The sequence below is a fragment of the Vipera ursinii genome (genome assembly GCF_947247035.1).
Source record: "Vipera ursinii genome assembly, chromosome: 4".
Lineage (NCBI taxonomy): Eukaryota > Metazoa > Chordata > Lepidosauria > Squamata > Viperidae > Vipera > Vipera ursinii.
In genome coordinates, this window is record NC_139514.1 from 82,188,022 (window position 1) to 82,211,146 (window position 23,125).

Here is a 23,125-nt window from a genome sequence, read left to right on the forward strand (position 1 = left end):
ACAATAGTTATTTAAAACAGCCGGGTCCAAAGCAGGCTTCTTGAGGAGGGGTCTCACCACCGCCTCCTTCAAGGTGGCAGGGAAGACACCCTCCTTCAAAGAAGCAGTTATTACTGCATGGAACCAGCCTCGTGTCCCCTCCCGGGCCACATAAGCTAGCCAGGAGGGGCACGGATCCAACAAACAGGTGGTGGTGCTCAGTCTCCCCATGATCCTGTCCACATCATCAGGGGAAACAGGGTCGAACTCAGTCCAGATAACATGCTCAAGACTGCCCGATTCCTCCACATCAGACTCTGCCCAGTCAGAGTCCAGACCGGTCCGGATCTGAGCGATTTTGTCTGCCAGATGATGACTAAACTCCTCGGCTCGTCCCCGCAAGGGATCCTCTCTCACCTCCTGGTTAAGGAGGGAGCGAGTTACCCTAAACAGGGTGGCCGGGCGATTATCTGCGGACGCGATAAGGGCAGCAAAGTAGTTAGACTTCGCCGTCCTTATCGCCGCAAGATAAGACCTTATAAAGGTTCTTAACTGCAATCGGTCAGATTCGGATCGGCTGGACCTCCAACCGCTCTCTAGACCTCATCTCCGACGCTTCATCTCCCGGAGCTCCACAGAGAACCATGGGGCCCAACGGGATCTGCGCCGGGTCAGATGTCGCAAGGGTACAACGCAGTCAAGTGCCCTGGCGGCCGCCGTTTCCCAGGCATCCACCAGAGCATCGACTGGGCTGTGGGTAAGGGTGATGGGTATAGGCCCAAGCGCCCTCTGGAACCGTTCCGGGTCCATTAGGTGCCTGGGGCGGAACCACCTGGTCGGTTCCGCCACCCAGCGGCGGGGGGTGGCATAACGGAAAACCAGCCTCAGGAGGTAATGATCTGACCATGACAGGGGGGTGATGGTCGGGGAACCCCCTCCCAGATCATCCAACCATTGTCCAGATAGAAACACCAGGTCGAGAGTATGATCCCCCACATGAGTCGGGCCCTCAATAACTTGGGTCAGGCCCATGGCCGTCATGGAGGCCATGAACTCCCGAGCTAACTCAGACGACCCTCCCAGTGACGGCAGGTTGAAGTCACCCAGGACTATAAGCCTGGGGAACTCCACCGCCAGCCCTGAGAGAGTGTCGAGCAGCTCGGGCAGGGCTGTTGCCACACAGCCGGGCGCCAGGTATGTGAGCAACAAGCCCAACTGAGCCCATGGACCACATCTCAAGAGGAGGGATTCACTCCCAGCCATCTGGACAATGGTGGCCTCCCGCGGACACAGAGTCTCCCGAATAACCACTGCCACCCCCCCACCCCTGCCCTGAGCCTGTGGCTGGTGTAGCACCCGGAAACCTGGAGGGCATAACTCGGTCAGAGGCACCCCTCCCTCCGAATCCAACCAAGTTTCCGTGATGCACACTAGATCCGCACATTCCTCCTCGATCAGATCATGAATGAGGGGAGCTTTGTTAACTACGGATCTAGCGTTAAAATAGACCAGCCTGAGCTCAGGGACCTGATCACCCTCATCCCCGGGTAAGAGGGTGCTAACCGGAGGGTCGGAGCGTGCCACCGCTCGGAGATAGCGGGGGCGCAATCCCGGGTGTTGATATGGCCCTCCGTGCAAGCACCTGCTGCCATTCCCTATTGTCGTGGGGATTTGAAGCCCCACCCCCACATTCCCAGAACCAGCAGCCGCCTCCCCCGACCCCGTCCCGTCAGGACCTCTAACAGGTCCAGGCTGAGTGCCAGTTAAAGATTCCCTCCCCACCCTCCTATCCCTCCCCCTCCCTAACCTTTTAAAATAACCGGCTAAAAATTTTATCAGGGGCCTCTTAGCACGTCTCAACTCAAGGCCCCTATCTAAGCCCAGCCACCTCTCGGAGTCCCAACACTTGGGCTCGTCATTAAGGGGAGTGTGGAAACAGGTGGTAGGTCGCGCCCAGGAGGCAGGAACCCCCCTGAGGGCATACAGATCAGCTTCGGAGTAACGGAGGCAAACCATGCAGCGCTAGAATAATCACATAGGGCAGGTGTTACAAATATGTCCAAAGGGTAGTTCGATGATGTTATAGATAGAAAAGGAAGTCCAGTAGGCATGTCTCTCAATCCACAGGACCATCTCAGCTCTCACCTGAGATGGCAATCAAAAGGGAAGCCTCAGCCGTCCTCTCACTCCGGCTGAGGGGTCCAATCTGGAGTGGAGAGAAAAGGGAGTCCTGGGCCAAGCCCACCCCAACTGGTCTCTCACACCAGTGAGGTGGTCAATGACCAGTCCAAAACCGTCCTCCCACCACGGTCAAGTCCCAGCCAAACTGGACTGTCAATAGGGGGGGTCTTGATTCCCGCCGGGCATGGAGATAGCCATGATGCCTGCCTGCCAGCACAGAAAGCAAAAAAGCAGGCAGGCCAGGCCTCTGTCGATCTTCGTGTCGCTGGCCAATGCCGCCAGTCTGGGGGGGAGGGCAAAAACATTCTCTCCCCCAAACGCCCGCCCGCCAGTCCAAACGGTCTTCCAGCGGCGGAGAAAGGCATTCCCGGCAGCTGTCTCGAGTCTGGGCATTCACCAGCACGTCTGCCGAGGCTGATGTCCAGGCCCACAGTCCACTGCCGCCATCTGGGAGGAGAGAGAGGCTCCGCGCCACCGAAGACGGCGCCTGCCAGCTGATAGTCCTAATCGAATCTCCAGCCGGTGGGATCGTCGCTGCTGCCCCTCCGAACGAGCAGAGGGTATCCACGACGAACGGGCAGGAGAGGAAAGGCAAGCAAGGACGTCCAGAGCTTCCACAGCATTGCAGCATTGCTCGGCAGGTCGGCAGGCCGGCGATTTCCAAACGCCGCTATTCGGAGGGGGGGCTCAGCGCCGCGGAGAACAGCGCCCAGCAGCTGTTTTTGCATCCCCCAGCCCCCGGAGTCGCCCCATTATACCGTGCCACGGGTGGGCCTCCCTGAACTGACCCATTTGGAGCCCTTGTGGAGCGCCCGAAGCTCAAACTGCGGCCGCCGCCATCTTGGGCAGAAAAAAATATCTTGATTCTATTCCTCTGTTAATGCAGCCTAGCACTATGTTGGCTTTTTTGGCAGCTGCAGCACACTGCTGGCTCATATTTAAGTGATTGTCCACTAGGACTCCGAGATCCCTCTCAAAATTACTACTATTGAGCAAGATACCACCTAAACTGTACCTGTGCATTTGGTTTTTCTTGCCTAAATGTAGAACCTTACTTTTTTCACCATTCAATTTCATTTTGTTAGATAGTGCCCAATGTTCAAGTCTGTCAAGATCCTTCTGTAGCTTAAGCCTATCTTCTGGAGTGTTGACTATTTCTGCCAGATTGGTGTCATCTGCAAATTTGATGAATTCCTCATCTATCCCCTCATCCAAATCATTGATGAAGATGTTGAAGAGCACTGGACCCAGAATAAGAGCCCTGGGGCATCCCACAACACACTTCCCTGCATGTAGATGTGGTTCCATTGAGGACCACATGCTGAGTACAGCCGGTCAGCCAGCTACGAATCCATCTGGTGGTGATGCTGTCTAACCCACATTTTCCTATCTTATCAAGTAGTAGGTTGTGGTCTACTTTATCAAATGCCTTACTGAAGTCCAAGTAAATTATATCAACAGCATTCCTCTGGTCCACTAATTTTGTCACCTGAACAAAATGCAATAGGATTTGTCTGGCATGATCTGTTTTTGACAAACCCATGTTGGCTTTTGGTTATGACTTTGTTTGCCTCTAGGTGTTTGCTGATTTATTGCTTGATTATCTTTTCCATAATCTTCCCAGGTTTTGAGATCAGGCTGATAGGTCTGTAGTTTCCTGGATCCATTATTTTTCCTTTTTTGAAGAAGGTCATTACAAAGAGATTTATACTGTACACATGTACACAAACATATGCACATGGGTCCTCATTTTACTGACCTTGGAATGATCGAAGACTGAGTCAATCTTGAGCTCTGTCAGGATCGAGCTCTAGCCTGTGGGCAGAATTTGCAGCAATCTGCATTATAACCACAGTACCACCAGGGCTCAATAACCTTAGATATAGACTCTTTTTAGTAAGTAAGCCCTCAACATTTTTCCCCTTCAAAAAATCCATATCTCCCCAGGAAAAGGAACAGCAGTATCAAAAACACAATCACTGAGATGCCTTAGTTAACTTTCTTAATATCATGTGCTCAAAAGGAGGAAAAGCTTTATAAAATCTGTCTTCCATATGGGCTCTTAATTACCTTCTTGTTTAGGACTCCAAAAGTTTCTAAGATCATCCCTGCACCTTAGAGTATTTCAAATGGGTGTAGAAGATAAAGGAGATTTGTAACTCTATGTAGCAATCAGACAAGAAAAAATAGCTTATGGAACAGGAGTACATCTGTTTGGAGTAGTCAATATGTAGAATTATCTTGCCTTAACGGCTTTCAGGATGGTTTATGTAGCCCATCTTTCCTTAAGTTCTCAAAACAGAGAGATATGGATGGAGCATTATAGCCTGTCCCTGTATTACAAGGTTTGTAGCTATGAGTTACACAAGAATTCCTGCAGAGCAATCAGAAAAGTGTGGCATTTTTCTTTTTCTCTTTTACTTTCCCAACCTGATTTTATTTACGATATACAGATATTATGTTGATATCAGGATACCACTATCTCTTCACCAAATTTAACCATTAGTAAGAATGGAACCCCTTCCCTGAGCAAAATTAGACAAATCTTAATTTCTAGAGTGGTTAATAATCCATAGTTCCCCATGCATACTTCTGCATTTATTATCACGCTGGACAATAGTTTGCGCTAGAACTAAAATGAGTTCCATTAAGTTTAAATTAAAGTCTGTTGATAAGGGCAATGGGGGGAAAACATTCATTACCTTGGCAATTTTCCAAGTCTTTAAAATGTTTTGGAGGGGAAGAAAAACACATCCTACCAAACCTTGTAGAAAATATTAAATAATAAGGGAAATGTCTTATTTAACTAATTCAGCTAATAAATAATAATATTGTTGTGTACAGTACAGTACACAACAATAATCAACTATTTCATTCATATGAATGAAAAATGACATCAAGAATAAATGACAAAATGTGAAAAATACCTACAATTAATATTTATTGGGGCATTTATTAAGCAATTAAGTTTGAAGAATGGAAGACAAGTGAAAAGACATATGGACGGAAATAAAAAAAATCCAATCAACTTGTTTGATTTCTTTGTGACAGTGGCAGATTTTTATAAGATTGAAATCCATATCTGACCTGAGAATACATCTGTCAAAGACTGCAGATTACCAATAAACTGGGCTATTCATTGCAACATTCAGAAATAACACAGTAAGTTGCTTTAATGCAGATATGTTCTCAAATAGCAATAGAACATATATTAAAATCCTAACTCATTTTATTTAATAGATGGTCAGGGCTGCCATAAGAGCAGCACCGAATCATCTTAATAGGTCAGACCAATGTCTATCTAATCCAAGATGTTGCTACAACACCAGCAAGCTATATTGTATACTGATAGAAAATAATATTTGTAGCTCAGTTGAACTGTCCTTGGTGTTATCTAGTTTGATAATGAAACCTCTGCAAGAAGACCACCAAGCTCCGAGAGCACCAATACCCCAAAGCTATGTACCACTAGATGATGGAACACTTCACCTGAAGCTGGTTACACCCAGATCTGATTGCCAAAAACATACTGCTCCTGCAAATGAACATTCATTTAGTTACCAAGGTGAGTTGTTTGTCAATTGTCCATTAATTTATAAATCACTGAGTTAGGAGTCACTGCTAATGAATCATTATAATTTGGAGAAATACCTCTACTTTTTATTTATTTAGGTGACACCTATATTGTAAATGTATTATTATGAAGGAAAGAAAAGAGATCTCTCTATTCACTGGTTCACACTAGAGCAGGCAAAACGCCTGTGAAGAAATCAAGCATTTTTCTGAACCTAGTGCTTGAAGCAGTGAGGCACTGGGTCTTTGGAAGTTTCTGCTTGGGATCTTTCAAGGGTCTTCCCTCATTTTCTCCATATAGATATGCATGTATAGGAGAGAAGTTTTCTGGAATTGGCATGTCAAGCAGTGGATTTATTTGGGCACTTTATTGTCATGAAAAAGTGCACCCTCTGAATGGTAACTTTATGTTTATGAAACCAAGAATATTAGGATATACAACTACCACTTATTATGCATTTGCAACAGTAATATATAATGATTTTTGTATTACATTGAATTGGTCATCACCTGTTCATTGTAGAAGGCAAGGATTATCTAAACTTGTTTTTTTAGTCAGTCCTTTATTAGCCCTTTATTAGAATAAATGATCAATACTACATTTAGAGAAAACATAAAAGTTAAGACATAATGAATAAACTAAACCAAAATATTATAGATTTTTTTGGTAAAAATAATAATAAACAGTCATGTACTTGTCAATATATGTCATGTACTTGTCAATGGAAATAAATTTTAGACAATAATACAAAATTTGACCACATTCAAAGAATGAATGATATTGGTCAGTTAACAACAATTGTACAGAAAATAAATTGATATGCTTGTCTATGGTTGTAATAAAGAATTCATTGGGTGATCTGGAAATTCAGTTAATAAAGGGGTAATAAAATGAACTGTGCATCTTTATAGAATAATCAGTAAAGTAATATATGTATTGCAGTAAGTGTTCCACCATCTCTTCATCACAAGATGAGTCTGAAAAAATAGGGGATTTTATTTAAGATTGGTAGATAGATGATAGATAGATAGATAGATAGATAGATAGATAGATAGATAGATAGATAGATAGACAGACAGATGATAGATAGATATAGAGATATAGCTAATGATGATAGACAGAGGACAGATGATAGATGACAGATCGATGAATTGATAGATCGATAGATTTTCCTTCAACTACACTCTTCACAGAGCACTAAAGCATGCTAAGGTTAATTCTTTTTTAGTTTTGGGAATAGTTATCTGATTTAGATAACTTGCTGGTCTAAAATGATGAGAACACTACTCAAAAAAATATATGTAAGAAGAACTGAAAAAAAATTAGTTGCATATCTATATTTGACCTACATTGTTTTAAATTATCCACCACCTTTTTGTAACCCATTTTCAGCAATATGTCCCATGAGAAGCTATAGCTCTGTAATTTTTATGAATTGGTCTTCAAACTGATTCAAAATTATCACAAGAATTAGGGGGTTGGCTTTCTCCTCTTGCCTCCTATCATTCATGCAGGTGTGTATATTTTTTATTGTGACCACAATATATACTAGACAGAAAAATGGATGCAGTGAATCTTTCAAGCTCCAAAACAGGAAATTCTTATTTATTACCTGCTGATGTTTGCACAATATCAGAAGTATTTCTGAGTCCCATGAAGTCAAACTGATACAGTCTCCAAGATTTCTGATCTGCAGCTTCTACTGAGTTTTTTCTCCATCTGTAAACCATTTCCTCTTGTGGATAGCCATCTGTAAATTAAAAGTCAGCATCAAAAATCTGGTAAATATTTTATAATGTGAACACTGTATACTTTTTAACTGAAAAAATAGATGATGTACTGTATGTAAGGATGCCAGGTTACCACTAAAGGATAAGAGGATATGAAGCATGCTGAACACTGGAAAGCACTACACAAATGACAGTTGCTGCTGCTGTCCTAAGGAGGCCTAATGGAGGTAAAGGACTTCTCCTTCCTCTTCCTCCTCCTCCTCCTCCTCCTTCTTCTTTCTTCCTCCTCCTCTTCTTCCTCCTCCTCCTCCTCCCCCCATATATGTGATTGTAGGTAGCTTACAGCAAAATATCACATTCATATAAATAAAGTTAAGCAATGAAAACTGATTAACCAAAGGCATAAAAAAATTGCAGGAGAGTGCCAACTAACAATTCACAAACAGTACAGCCACCTTGCAGTACCCCCACCTCTAAGGGATCCCCAGGCCTGATGGCACAGCCATATCTTCAGGAATTTCCTAAAGACCAGCAGATTGGGGCCAATATAACCTCAGGGAAGCGGATGTTCCAGAAGATGGGTGCCATGGCAGGTCCTGGTTCCTGTCAGATGAAACTCTTGGTGGATGGGACCCATAGCATAACCCATTTTCCAGGTCTGATGGGATGGATAACTATAACTGGAGAGAGATGGTCCCTCAAATAATCCAGTTTCATGTCTTATAGATCTTTATATGTCACAATTAGCACTTTAAATTGAGCAAACTGACAACCAATTAAGTTCATAGAACAGAGGTTTAACATGTACTAATTCTGGTATGCACATTACTCCTGCAGTACTTTTTGTACCAGCTTTAGTTTCCAGATGTTTTTCAAAGACAGTTCCTGTGCAACGCATTACAGGAATCCATCCAAGAGATGACCAAGACATGAATGGCAAAGAGTAGTCTCCTGATCCAAGAACGGGTGCAATAGGTGCATAGCTCAAATTTGCACGAAGGCATTCCTAGCCACAATTGCTACCTGGGGCAGGAGTCATGAGTCAAAAGACCCCTAGATTGTGACAGAGTCGGTTTGGGTCAGCGCCAACTGCTGAGGGGTAGACGGAGGCAGCCGTGGGGAGCCCAGCCGGTCGAACCCGCCCGGCTCCGGAGACAGCCCAGCCACGCCCATCAGCTGTTCGGTGGGCGAACGCTGGACCCGCGGCCCCGCCCACAGCTGGGGGCGGACGGAGGCGGCCATGAACGGCCACAGAGCACGCGTGCCGGCAGGGATGGCTGGGAGACGGCTGGAGACGGCTGCCGGTGGTCGTGCGGCCCCGTCAGCTGGGAGGCAGCAAGAAACAGCCGCCGGCGGTCGCATGGCCCGGGCAGCTGAGCAGCGGCCAGGAACAGCTGCTGGTGGATGCACAGGCATCGCGGGGCTTCACGGAGCTAGCGGCGGCTTGACAGCTGTGTTGGAGGCGCGCGTCACAATCCACGAGCCGGCAGCGACGCGGTGTGCTGTGCAGCTGCGTCTGGGCTTTGGGGACTGTCAGGGGGGCATGGTTATGGAGCAGGGTGTTGCGGCGGTGGGGGGCAGCACGCCTGGGAATGTAGAGGGGAAGCAGGGCTTACACGCTGGGGATCTCGGTGCTGGTGGGAGGAGCTGGGCGTGGGTTGCCGGAGTAGAGGGGTGGGGTATTTACGCAGGCCAGGCAGATGCTGGTTTGCGGGGGAGAGGGGTGGGGCTCATGGGTGGGGCTGCTGCCTGGTTACAGGCATGGGATAAAAGGCGCGTTGGGGCGAGTGGCTCCCAACACTGACTTTGTATTTGCATAGATATCCTGAGAGTAAAGGTTTTCTTGCAGTCAACCGTGCTACGTCGTCGTTCTTCAGGCTTGCATTCTTCGGCGTAGACGTTTTGTTTGACAGTAAGTCAGCGTTCCCTCATCACAGCGCTCCTTGTTGTTGTGCTCCTAACTCCAGCATGCCAACATGGCTGAGGGGACTCAAGCCGGTGTTCCTGTGGCAGGGGGGGAAGAGCCAGCTGGGGTTGCTGTGCCCCTTGAGGTGGGAGAATTGGGAGAGGCTCCACCGGTGGTCCGGCCCAAGGTCCGGGACCCTTGTCCAGCACCAAAGGTGGCCGAGGCCCCGGAAACAGCTGTCCAGGAGAAGCCTGGGGAGTGGTGGCTCAGCCCAGTCTTGAGCCAGATGGTGGCTGGACGGGACCAACCATCAAGGCAGAAGGGGTCTCTGTGGGAATGGAGGGAGTGTTGTGCCACTGACGAGGGAGGAGAAGAGTGGAGTTACACCATGGCACCTGGCAGCTATACTATGGATGTCTTGAGAGACCATTTTGGAGAGCCTCGGCCATGGACCCCCACTGACTCCGACTTGGAGACCGGCAGATGGACACAAGCCAGGACCGACCCAGAGCGCAGGAGCCAGACCCAGTTCTGTTTGGCAAGCCCCCGCTTTTGGGCTCCACAGGCCCCTGGTACCCCGCAGGTCCCTGGTCCTCCACCGCCGGGGCTGGCGGCTGCTCCTGACCTGGGGCTCGCAGGGCCTGGTGGCACACGGCCGGGTGGTGCTGTCCCGGCAGGGGCGCTGGGGTGGCCGCAACCAGGAATTGCACAGGGACCAGGAGGCCCGGCAGGGCCAAGGGGAGGACTCGCAGCCTGGGGGCCACCGCCGCTGCCCGTGACCTTCGACGGCAACCCTGATCGTCTGGCCCTGTTCCTCAGACAAGCCATCCACCATCTGGACAGGTATGGTCCTATGTACACATCCCAGTGGGGAATGGTGATGGCTGTCACTACGGCATTACAAGGGGAGGCAGCAGCATGGGTGGCGAACCTCTATGGCGACTGTGCCCGTGAGCTGGGCGACGTCGGCCTCTTCCTTGAGGCTTTGCGCGTACGGTTCGAGGACGTGACGCGCACACAATGGGCGGAGGCTGAGATCATAGGCCTGCGGCAGAACGGCCATCCGGCTACAGCGTACGTGCAGGACTTTAGGGGAGTGGCCGGTAGGCTCAGTTCATGGCCAGAGAGGATGCTAATCCACCATTTCCGGGCCGGGTTGGACGAATATCTCCTATGGGCCTGCATCGTCCGCGGAATCCCTCCCAGGCTCCAAGAGTGGCTGCGGATTGCGGTCGAGCTGGACGTGGGCTTGCAGGTTTGCCAACGCCGTGTGTGGGCCACAGGGGACCCCCGACAGGCCCCGCCGAGGCCACCAGGCCAGGCTCAGAAGCCGGCACCACCGTCGCCAGGGCCCACCATTCTACCATCACGGTCCGCTCCCCGCTGCTTTCAGTGCGATCAGCCAGGGCACCGCGTGGCCGCCTGCCCTATACCCGCATCCCGGGTGGTCGCAGCAGCAACCCCGGCAAGGAGCGCAACCCCCGGGCACTTTGCGGAGCGTTCTTGGGCTTCTCGTCAGGCTGTGGATGCAATGCCAGAGGGAAGCGGCCAGACAGAGGGAGACAGTGCAATCAACGTGGACGTGGAGGTCTACAACCGTGGCGATAGACCCGAGGAGGACCCCATGGTAAGTGCTCCGATTAGTCCATTCACAGTCCCGGTTACGTTGACAAACCCCACCACGGGGGAGGCGATGGGGTTCAGGGCTTTAATCGACTCTGGTAGCACGAGGTGTCTCATTAGCCGGAAGGTGGTAGCCAAACTGGGTGTTGGGGTGGTGCGGCTAAAGCATCCGATACGTTTCCAGCAGGTGGATGGGTCTCTTCTGGGGGGGGTGCCCATCACACACATCACAGAACTCACACGGCTGGACATGGGGGAGCACTGGGAACGGTTGCGGTTCATCGTGGTGCCCTCCATGACAGAGGAGGTGATCTTGGGACTGGCATGGCTGGACAGGTGGGGGCCGACCATCTGGTGGGAGGGGGGTTGTCGGCACCTACGCCTGGGGATTGGGCCCCAGCCCCCTGACCATGAACACCCGGGGACACCCGGCCTGCCAGGGAGGGCAGAGGAGAGCTGCAGAGCCGGGGCAGAGGTACAAGTGCCGCCAGAATACGCCGAATTCCTTGAAGTGTTCAGTGAGCAGGAATGTGATCTCCTGCCTCCCCATTGGGCTACGGACTGCGCGATCGAGTTGGAGCTGGGGGTCAAGCTTCCCAAGCCCCGGATGTATGCTATGGCACCGCGGGAGATGTCAGAACTCCGGAGCTACATTGACAAAAACCTTGCACGGGGGTTCATACAACCCACTCGTTCGTGGATGGCAGCACCTGTACTCTTTCGGGAGAAGAAGGATGGGGGACTGCGTCTCTGTGTGGACTATCGGGGGGTCAACGCAGTGTGTGTTGAGCATTTGTACCCACTGCCCTTGATGAAGGATATGTTGTCCCACCTGGCCAAAGGGAACGTGTTCACCCGTTTGGACTTACATGAAGCTTATTATCGGGTGCGTATCAAGAGGGGAGATGAGTGCAAAACGGCGTTTAACTGCCCTCTTGGCAGTTACCAGTTTCATGTAATGACGTTCGGACTCCAGGGCCCCCCCCCGTGTTCATGCAATTGATTAACCAGGTGCTGCATGAACACCTGTACAGGGGGGTGCTCGTGTACCTGGATGACATCCTGATTTACACGGAGACGATGGACCAACACGTTACCCTCGTACGGCAAGTTTTATGGAAGCTTCTTTACGCATGGCTTTACGTGAAACTGTCGAAATGCGAGTTCCACGCTTCCCGTCTAGATTACCTGGGCTATTGGGTCTCGGCGGCTGGGATCGCGATGGACCCAAAGAAGGTGGAGGCCATACTGCAGTGGCAAGCCCCGGGAACCAGACGACAGTTACAGAGCTTCCTGGGGTTTGCCAACTTCTATCATCAATTTATACCATCATTCGCTGCAGTAGCTCTTCCGCTGACAGACCTACTTAAAACCAAGAAGTTGGCGGTGAAACCACGACCGGGGTTGCATGTAGCGTGGACCACGGATTGTCAGCGGGCGTTTGAGACCCTGAAGGAGCTGTTCACCCGAGAACCCATACTTTTACATCCCGATCCAGCAGCGCTGTACGTCGTGCAAGCGGATGCCAGTGACGTGGTGGTTGGGGCTGTTCTTTTACAACGCAACAGTAAAGGTGCGTTGCAACCTTGTGCCTACGCGTCAAGAAAGCTATCGACCACCGAACGTGCCTGGGCTATCTGGGAAAAAGAGGCCTACGCTGTTCGGTGGGCGTTGGAGACGTGGCGGCACCTCCTGGAGAGGGCAGAGAAGCCCTTCGAGGTGTGGACGGACCACAGAAACTTGGAAGCCCTACAGTCACCACAGAAATTGGCCCCTAAACATGTGCGGTGGGCCCTGTATTTTAAGCGGTTCAGGTTTACCCTAAAATATGTTCCAGGGGGGAAAAATTTCCTGGCAGATACCCTCTCACGCCTTCCGCAATATGACATCCAGCGGAAGGAGGTGGTACAGGCCCTTATTCCTCCTCACGGGCCAGAGGCGATACGGGCTGTACAGGGCAAGTTTGTTGATGACCTCGAACAGCGTCTGAAGGCGGCTCTTGTGGGGGACAGCTGGTTACAGCAGCATCCGCGGCTCCTGACTCGACGGGATGACCTGGCATGGTACAGAGGTAGGCTGTACGTGCCGCAGGCCCTGCGTGAGGCTGTACTTTATAGGTGTCATGACGCCAAGCAGGCCGGACACCTCGGGTTCTTAAAGACCCTGCACCTCACCTGGCGCCAGTTCTGGTGGCCCGGCATGAGGCGGCAGGTCGAGGATTATGTCCGGCGGTGCCACACATGTGCTATGGCCAAACCCCAACCCGTGAAACCAGCAGGCCTTTTGCAGGCAGTGGCAGACCCCAGCCGGCCGTGGCAGGACATAGGGATGGACTTCATCGTGGACCTACCAGAGAGCCAGGGGTACACTGTCATCTGGACCGTGGTTGACCTTTTTTCTAAACAGGCTCATTTCGTTCTGCTGAAAGGCCTGCCTTTGGCCCGGCGCCTGGCCTGGCTGTTTATAACACACGTGTATCACTTACACGGGTCGCCTAGGCACATTATCTCAGACCGGGAGGTGCACTTCACCGCCCGGTTTTGGCCTGAGTTCCTCCGGTTTATAGGATCGTCCCAGGGGTTGAGCTTGGGGTACCATCCCTGCACTAACGGTGCCGCCGAACGGGCCAACGCCGCAGTGGAACAATATTTGCGCAGCTACATGTCGTACCAGCAGTCGGATTGGGCGGACCTGCTGGCGTTCGCGGAGGTCGCCCACAACAATGCTGTACACAGCAGCACCGGCCTCCCACCATACACAGTGGTGTCGGACTACACCTTTCCTCCCATCCCCGAGTGCGACCAGGGAGCGACCTCCCCTTGCCAACCCCAGGAGTGGATGTTGCAAATCAGGAAGGCGTGGGCAGCAACCAAGGAGGCACTGGACAAACAGGCCAGCATTGCAAAGGCCCAAGTCGATAAGAAGCGCCAGCTGTTCTACACCCCAGGAGTTGGGGATTGGGTGTACCTGTCGACGAAATACCTGCGGCTGCAAATACCCAGCAAGAAACTGGGCCCTAAATACATAGGCCCCTTTCAGGTTACTCGCATCATCAACCCGGTCACAGTGCGTGTTAGAGATTAAACTTGATTTGGGTGACAATATTATATAATGGAGTAAAAGCACCTTTAAGGAGTTAAACGGCCTAAGGGTGTGGCTGTAATTATTCCACATAAAAGAGAGTTAGATGTTACACATAGTTGCTCTTGTATATGTGTTTGATGTTAGTGTTTGGATACCTCTTGTTCTCTTGTTTGCTAACTTGATATTTATTCTCTCAAGAATCAACTGCTTGCTACAGTGTATATTGTTTTTGATATTGGTAAGCAGCTTTTGTATTTTGATACTATGTTTTTATGGACTGACTTTTATGTGCATGATACTGGATTGATACTTGGACTATTTCTTACTGTGTTTCTTTTTGTTGTCTGAGTAAAAATAAGTTATAAAACTCGTGTTAGTGCATTACTGTTTGCCTAAAAGTCCCAGTACAACTTCCACTGTGTATTAATAATACTCTGTTAAACAAACCATTTTTTCAACAACATATTCTAACAATGGTTATGGGCCCAGATCCAGTGTGGTGCTGAGGACAGGCACAGTATTGTATTTATATTTCCTAACTGAGTTTTCAAATTCAGACAATGGCACTAGGACTATTCAATCCATTCTGCATTACCCGGCTTAATGGGTCAAACTACGTATCCTGGTCTACACAATGTAGTTTGCTATTACAAAATCAAGGTCTTTGGAAAATAGTCCATAATCCTCCTGATGTAACTGCCTGGGATCCAACTAATGAAGAAGATAACAAGAAGATTGTAGACTTCAATAAAGACAATGATAAGGCTTTATCTATCATTGGGCTAACATTAGGAGACCAACAGCTAGTCCATGTGCGTGGAGAAGAATCTGCTGCTAAATGTTGGGCTAAGTTGAAAAAGATTTTTGTTCGGGACAGTGTTGGTGCTCATATAAATCTTACCAGAAAGCTATTTAGAGCTAGACTGGAAAAGAATGGCGATATGTTAGCTCACCTTAACTTTATAAAAGCAACTTTGTTGGAACTGCAAGAAAAAGAACTTATTTTCTCAGAGCTTCACCAGGTTTACATCATTTTATCATCATTGGATGAGAGCTACGATGCCTTTGTATCGTCCTTAGAGGTTTTGTCCAAAGAAGACCTAACTGTTTCTTCAATAACTGGAAGGTTGTTGGAAGAATCAAGATGTCGTATGGAGAGAAAACAGTTGAGAGAGCCATTGCAACAAGAAATAAAGAAGACTGAATCTGCTTATATTTTAAGGAAATGCTTTAATTGTGGGTTAAAGGGACATATTGCTAAGTTTTGTCAGAATAGTAATTGTCAGAGAAAGGAAAGCCATAGAAAGAATAAAAAGCTGATTAATGTAGCTGTAGCTAATAGAACTACTAATAACCACAATTGGTGGGTGGTAGATAGTGGAGCTACACACTGTATTTCAAAAATAAAAAGGGATTTTGAGAATATAAGGTCTAGTAAAAAATATATTTCTATGGCTAATGGCTGGAGAGTCAAGGTCTCTGGAGAGGGTAAGGTTTACTGTTCATTTTTAAAACAAAATTTGGAAATGCTATATGTTCCCAGATGTGATTATAATCTATTATCAGTTAAGGCATTATTGGAAGCAGGTTTTAAAGTTACTTTCCAAGGGGAGGAATGTCTTATTCAAAAGAATGAAGTGAACTTAATAGCTAATATGAAAGACGGTTTGTTTGTAATTAGCAATGATCCTATAATAATGGCTACTACTTGTACAAATCAAAAACCACATGATGAATGTATTCATTTATTACATAGAAGATTGGGTCATGTGAATTTTAATACACTAAAAAGAACTGTAGCTTTGTCTAATGGGTTTAAGTTAAAGGCTTGTAAGAAATATCTACAGTGTAACGTATGTGGTAGAGAAAAGAGCAGGGCAGCACCAGCTAATAGGTTAGATGGATTTAAAACCACAACTCCATTAGAACTGGTATTTATGGATTTGATAGGTCCTATGAAACCCAGTTTAGGGGGTGCTTGCTACATATTAAATGTTCTAGACCATTATAGCAGATATGGGTTCTGTTATCTCCTTACGTCAAAAACTGAAACTATACAAAATATATCTAATTGGCTCAAGTTTGTACAAAGGAAAACTCAGTTAAATGTAAAAACCATAATAACAGACAATGGAACTGAGTTTGTTAATAAACAGTTCAATGAGCTGTTAGTTTCAGAGGGAATAGAGCATAGACGTACAGCTCCTTATAGACCTCAGCATAATGCATTTGTTGAACGGAGGGGCCAAACATTGCAAGCTATGATTAGATCTATGATTGAAGATTCTGGTTTACCTGATAGCTTATGGGGAGAAGCAGCAAAATGTGCTAATCATATTTTAAACAATGTGGTTAGTTCAGCTACAGGTAAAATTCCTTATACCTTATGGTATAAGAGAAAACCAAATCTTAGTTATATTCACACATTTGGGACACCTGCTTGGGTACATATTCCAAGTTCAATAAGAAATAAAGGAGAACATAGAGCTAAACAATTATTTTTTGTTGGCTATGAGTTAAACCATAAGTCTTATCGGTTCTGGGAGAAAGGTACTAAAAACATTTATTGTAGTTCTAGCGCTGTTTTTCAAGAACAGTCAGGCTGGGAAAGGGTAGAAGATATTGTATATATTCCTCAACAAGATTTAACTAACTCCTCAAATGAAAGTGATAAAGAAGAGGAGGAACCTGCTAGAGAGATCAAACAAGAACCACTGATAGTGGAGACAGGAGAGGAAGAAGATAATAATGTAAATGTACCTATAAGTCCAATAATTCTCAGAAGGTCTAACAGGGAAAGACGACAGCCTGATCGTTTCGAGGCAGGTTTAATTTGTCAAATAGACATTGAACCTTCTAATGTTGAAGAAATAAAAATGTATCCTGAGAATGAAAGAAAGAATTGGAAAGTAGCTATGGATAAAGAAATAAAGTCTTTGCAAGATCTTAATGTTTATCAAGAGGTTAAAATACCTAAAACAGAAAAGTTAATTGGATGTAAATGGGTTTTTAAACTGAAAGAAAGTGTTACAGGAGAGGTAATACATAAAGCAAGATTAGTTGCTCAAGGATTTGCACAGAATAATAGTGATTATGATGTAGTATTTTCCCCAACGTTAAGAGCTTCCACTCTTAGGGCTGCTTTAGTTTGGGCAGCAAATAAGAATTATAGTATAAAACATGTAGATATTGAAACTGCTTATTTGCATGCAACATTAAACCATGATATATATATGAAAGTTCCATCAGGAATAGAAAGTAAGGTAGGGTACTGTTGGAAATTGAATAAGAGTTTGTATGGTTTAAAACAGTCAGGTTATGAGTGGAATAAACAAGGATCTGCAATACTAGCTTTAAATCCCAAACTATTTAACTCTTTTACTAAAGAGTTAAATAGTTTGGGATTTAAAGCTAGTATTGCAGATCCTTGTTTATTTATAAAACAGCAAAATAGTGAATTATCATTGTTATTATTATTCACTGATGATATTGCTATTATAGCAAAAGATGAAACAGAAATTGAAAGAATAATTTCAGGGTTAAAAAGAAAATTTAGAGTAAAAGATCTAGGAGCTATTAGTCATTATCTAGGGCTGGATATTGTCAGGACTAGTAAAGGATTTAAACTGTCTCAAGCTAAGAAAATTAATGGTTTGCTGAAACGTTATAATATGGAAAACTGTAAACCAGTAAAAACACCTATGGTTCAAGGTTTTGAGAGTTCAGCAGATAACAGCAATGTCTTTGATAAAAAGATATATCAATCATTAATAGGCAGCTTGATGTATTTATGTAATTGGTCAAGACCTGACATAGCATTTACAGTTAATCATTTAGCTAGATATTGTGAGAATCCTACAACCAGATGTTGGCAAGGTGCGAAAAGAGTTTTAAGATATTTGAAACACACCATACATTATTCTCTATATCTAGAGCCAACAAAGGAATTGGAACTAAAAGCATTTGCAGATGCTAGTTTTGCATCTGATACTGTAACCAGGAAATCCACTTCAGGATTGGTTGTATTATTGGGAAACGCTTTAGTAGGATGGAGGTCTAACAGACAGAAGCATATAAGCTTATCAACAACTGAATCCGAATTTTCTTGTCTATCTTTATTATGTACTGAGCTATTGGTATGGAAACAATTATTGTTTGATATGGGTTTAAATTGTAATGAACCAATAAAAGTGTATGAAGACAATCAAGCAGCTATAAAATTAGCAACTAATGCTGCAGTGAAAACTAGATCAAAACATACGGATCTATGGTATCTAAATGTCAGACAATGTGTTAAAGATAATTTGATTAAACTGGAATATTGTGCAACTGAAGATAATATTGCTGACCAGTTTACTAAAGCTCAGGGTGCTATAAAGCATAAATCTGTTTGTGATATGTGTAATTTGAGATTGTAAAAATATATGTATAATATGCCACCCAAAAGGGGAGATTGTTAGAGATTAAACTTGATTTGGGTGACAATATTATATAATGGAGTAAAAGCACCTTTAAGGAGTTAAACGGCCTAAGGGTGTGGCTGTAATTATTCCACATAAAAGAGAGTTAGATGTTACACATAGTTGCTCTTGTATATGTGTTTGATGTTAGTGTTTGGATACCTCTTGTTCTCTTGTTTGCTAACTTGATATTTATTCTCTCAAGAATCAACTGCTTGCTACAGTGTATATTGTTTTTGATATTGGTAAGCAGCTTTTGTATTTTGATACTATGTTTTTATGGACTGACTTTTATGTGCATGATACTGGATTGATACTTGGACTATTTCTTACTGTGTTTCTTTTTGTTGTCTGAGTAAAAATAAGTTATAAAACTCGTGTTAGTGCATTACTGTTTGCCTAAAAGTCCCAGTACAACTTCCACTGTGTATTAATAATACTCTGTTAAACAAACCATTTTTTCAACAACATATTCTAACAGTGCGCCTCAGACTGCCCAAGTTCCTTGGCAGAGTGCACCCCATATTCCATGGGAGCCTATTGAAACCAGCCCCCGTTCCTGTCAGGGGAGGGACAGTGGGCCCGGGGCCTGTGAGAGATAGGCAGTACGAAGTACAGGAGATTCTGGATGCCAGGGTGCGGAGGGGGCGGCTGCAGTACCTGGTGCTATGGAAGGGGTATCCGGCTACAGAGGCGTCCTGGGTGGCGGGGTCGAATGTCCAGGCCCCTCGGTTGATTAGGGCTTTTCACCAAAAGCACCCTAATAAACCCTCGGGTGGGGGTCGGGGGGAAACGACCACTCTCCTTGGTGCATGTATAACCCCTGTGTCTTGCCTTCCAGGAGGATCCTTGGTAGGAGGGGCCGACTGTCAAGCCCTACGGGCTCGACAACACAGCGGGGACCGGGGGAGCACAACCGGCGGCACCTACCCAGCACCAGAGAAGGCCCATCCGCGCCCGCACCCATCAGCTGTTCGGCGGGCGAACGCCGGACCCGCGGCCATGCCAACTTCCGAGGGGTGGACGGAGGCAGCCGTGGGGAGCCCAGCCGGTGGAACCCACCCGGCTCCGGAGACAGCCCAGCCACGCCCGCACCCATCAGCTGTTCGGCGGGCGAACACCGGACCCGCGGCCACGCCCATAGCCGGGGGCGGACGGAGGCGGCCATGAATGACCACAGAGCACACGTGCCGGCAGGGATGGCTGGGAGATGGCTGGAGACGGCTGCCGGTGGTCGCGCGGCCCCATCAGCTGGGAGGCGGCAAGAAACAGCCGCCGGTGGTCGCACGGCCCAGGCAGCTGAGCAGCGGCCAGGAACAGCTGCCGGTGGATGCACAGGCGTCGCGGGGCCTCACGGAGCTAGCGGCGGCTTGACAGCTGTGTTGGAGGCACGTGTCACAATCCACAAGCCGGCGGCAACGCGGGGTGCTGTGCAGCTGCGTCCGGGCTTTGGGGACTGTCAGGGGGGCATGGTTATGGTAGGCCAGGCGGATGCTGGTTTGCGGGGGAGAGGGGTGGGGCTCATGGGTGGGGCTGCTGCCTTGTTACAGGCATGGATTAAAAGGCGTGTTGGGGCGAGTGGCTCCCAACACTGACTTTGTATTTGCATAGATATCCTGAGAGTAAAGGTTTTCTTGCAGTCAACCATGCTACGTCGTTGTTCTTCAGGCTTGCATTCTTTGGCGTAGACGTTTTGTTTGACAGTTGCGTGAAGTATCCGAGCTTTTTCCCCATTGCCGGCAATGGGGTGAGTGTGGTTTCTTTGTGACGTGTCCAGACCACGGGCTGGCAGTTTGACACCCCTACTCTAATAGATCAAAACCATTACATGTATTGTCTGGGTTAACCAATAAATCAGTCATATACATATTTTTTTTGTTTAGGTCTAATTTTTAAAAGCTCAAATACTCCCTCTCTTTTTCTGGTAATATCTATTATCTCATATTTGGCAAACAGAATTCTTATTTTCAAGTGATTTCCAAATATTTTATATTAGGTGACCAAAATTTCCCTTATCTCAACTTCTCCCTTTTCCCCTTTTCATACCAAAGTCTATTAGTCTTGTTATACATCTTACCTATTCAATTATAATGTTACTTTATTTTCTAAATAAATATCTATTTTTCACCACATTCAACCCTCTAGTTAGTAATATGAAATCCCCTCTAATAAATCAAAACCCATATTTTCTTCAGCCTTACTCTGGCTTTCTTCCTTTGCCAACTAACCTTCCATGTCAATGCTTTTGAATCATCAAATAGTTCTCCCTCTATATATGCATTATATGAAATAAGAATTTTTTTCTTTGAATTTAAATGTAAGTATTGCCTTCCTCAATTATATCAGGCTATTACATCTAAATAATAATACCTGGGCTGTAGAAACACATCTGGAATTTCCAAGTTTATACTCTTTGCTCTAAGTATCTTTATCTTCTTACAGTATATACCTAATTCACATACTATTTTATAAACTCTTGGTATATTTAATTAATCCATTTCTCAAGTTGCTCTATGAGAGATGCCCACAAGACATTAATCTGTTATTTCTTAAAATTATTCATAAGTGTCTTTTCAATCAATGTTAAAGAGTCACAGTTATACTGTAGATACTTTTCAATTATGAATCAAAACTATTTATAGTTCATGATGTTGACTGGTAAAAAGGCCAAGAAGACAATTTACTGTATTGCCAGAAAGATTTTATTTACATATTTAGGGCTAAGAAGTTGGCTTTAAGATATCTGTTATAGCATTTATATCTCCCTGAAGAATGAGTGATTTAGGATTAAAATTCACTCCATTTTCAATGTGTTGATTTATATATATATTATAAAAGATAATCTGTAAGACTGTATTGAATCATCAGGGATTTGGAAGAGTAATTAAATGGAAATACAAAAGTTATGAGCCAAAATATCTATTTGTGGTTTATTTGAGGAATGCAATATTACAGACTAATTCTGCCCACTGCCAAGAGTTCTATTATGACCAACTCAAGGTTGACTCAGGTTTCCATCCTTCTGAGGTTGGTAAAATGAGGATCCAGTTGTTGGAGGCAATATGCTGACTCTGTAAACCATTTAACTGTAAAACACTACCAAACAGTATATAAGTCTAAGTGCTATTGCTTTTGCTATAAGACTGTGATGATGCAAAATGGGAGATCACCATCTTTTAAACAGCATAGACAACATGCACCAAATCACAAGACCAACACTTCCATAAGGTGTATAACGAGTCATGAGACTGTATTCACATGGGTTTTTGGATCAAAAGCACTAAAACTATCATCTGAATTCTTAACATAATATGATGTAATTGTCACTTCATCCAGTTAGACTTCATCCAGTACAACTTGTTACCACCGCAGAATAACAGACTGTTATAGTGTTTATAATAAATTGTGATGCAATGCTTTCTGAGGCTCTTCTGACTTTGTCTGACTGTCAAAACTAATTTTCCATGTAGTAGTTCTCCCAATGTTTATTTTCATGTTCTTTCTTTTAGTTTGAAGTCATTATTTTGAATTTTGCTCTCTAAAGCAACATAGAACTAATCTGTTCTATCATCTCCTAATATTTTAAAATGATTAGAATTATTTCCTCTTCTAATCTCTTTTTAGGTGAAATGTACCTGATTCGCTTTAACCTTTTTTGTACATCTTTTATCTTAGCCCTTTGCCTCATTATATATTGTGATGTCATCTTGCAGCAAACAAAACTTTCTATTATTCTATCAAGCTAAGCCAAGCCTTTATTTCTATTTTGCATTTATAAATTGTTTTTTTACTACAAATTTAGTTATCTAAATGTTATGTTTGTTCCTCTATTGACAATAATGGAGAGGTGTGGGGACAGAATTAATCACTCATAAAGAATAATTAAATGGTGGTTAAATCTGTTGATGTTCATCCTGTTCAGTATTTCACTTTCCCAATTGTTATGCATTACTTCATAAATTGAGGTAAAGGGGAGATTTACATATAATTTGCATATATTTATATAGAACAATTTTTCTGCTTTGTGTTATATGCACTTTTAGAATGTGTAGTTTTTGCAACTTTTCATCAATATAATATTATGCATTGTTTGTCTTAAGGTGCATATTTTTGTACACATTTGTGACTCACAGATTGTCACAAAATTCTAAAAAGTATCACTTTGGTGCTCATGTAGGCTTGTGAAGTGTGAACTGGATAAATAAACATAAAAATTAAATATCTTCCCTGTTCCTGGAACAAAATGATTAATTACAGTTTACTTCAATATTCCTAGGGACGTGGTGGCTCAGTGGGTTAGGACGCTGAGGTTGTCGATCAGAAGATCGGCAGTTTGGTGGGTTGAATCCCGGGTGCCGCGTAACAGAGTGAGCACCTGTTACTCGTCCCAGCTTCTGCCAACCTAGCAGTTCGAAAGCACACAAAAATGCAAGTAGAAAAATAGGGACCACTATGGTGGGAAGGTAACAGCGTTCTGTGCGCCTTCGGCGTCTAGTCATGCTGGCCACATGACCATGGAGGCGTCCTCGGACAAGTGCTGGCTCTTCAGCTTTGAAACGGAGATGAGCACCGGCCCCTAGAGTTGGAA

General features: G+C 45.6%; 1 protein-coding gene across 1 annotated transcript in view; it reads right to left on the minus strand.

Annotated features, from left to right (window-relative positions):
• GABRG3 (gamma-aminobutyric acid type A receptor subunit gamma3) overlaps positions 1-23,125 on the minus strand; it is a gene marked incomplete at both ends in the record, with an annotated part of 721,182 nt that overhangs the window by 56,726 nt on the left and 641,331 nt on the right. Inside the window, one exon of the mRNA XM_083361521.1 lies at positions 7,347-7,484. Coding sequence (XP_083217647.1) covers positions 7,347-7,484 — 138 coding nt within the window. The remainder of the gene's footprint in view (positions 1-7,346; positions 7,485-23,125) is intronic.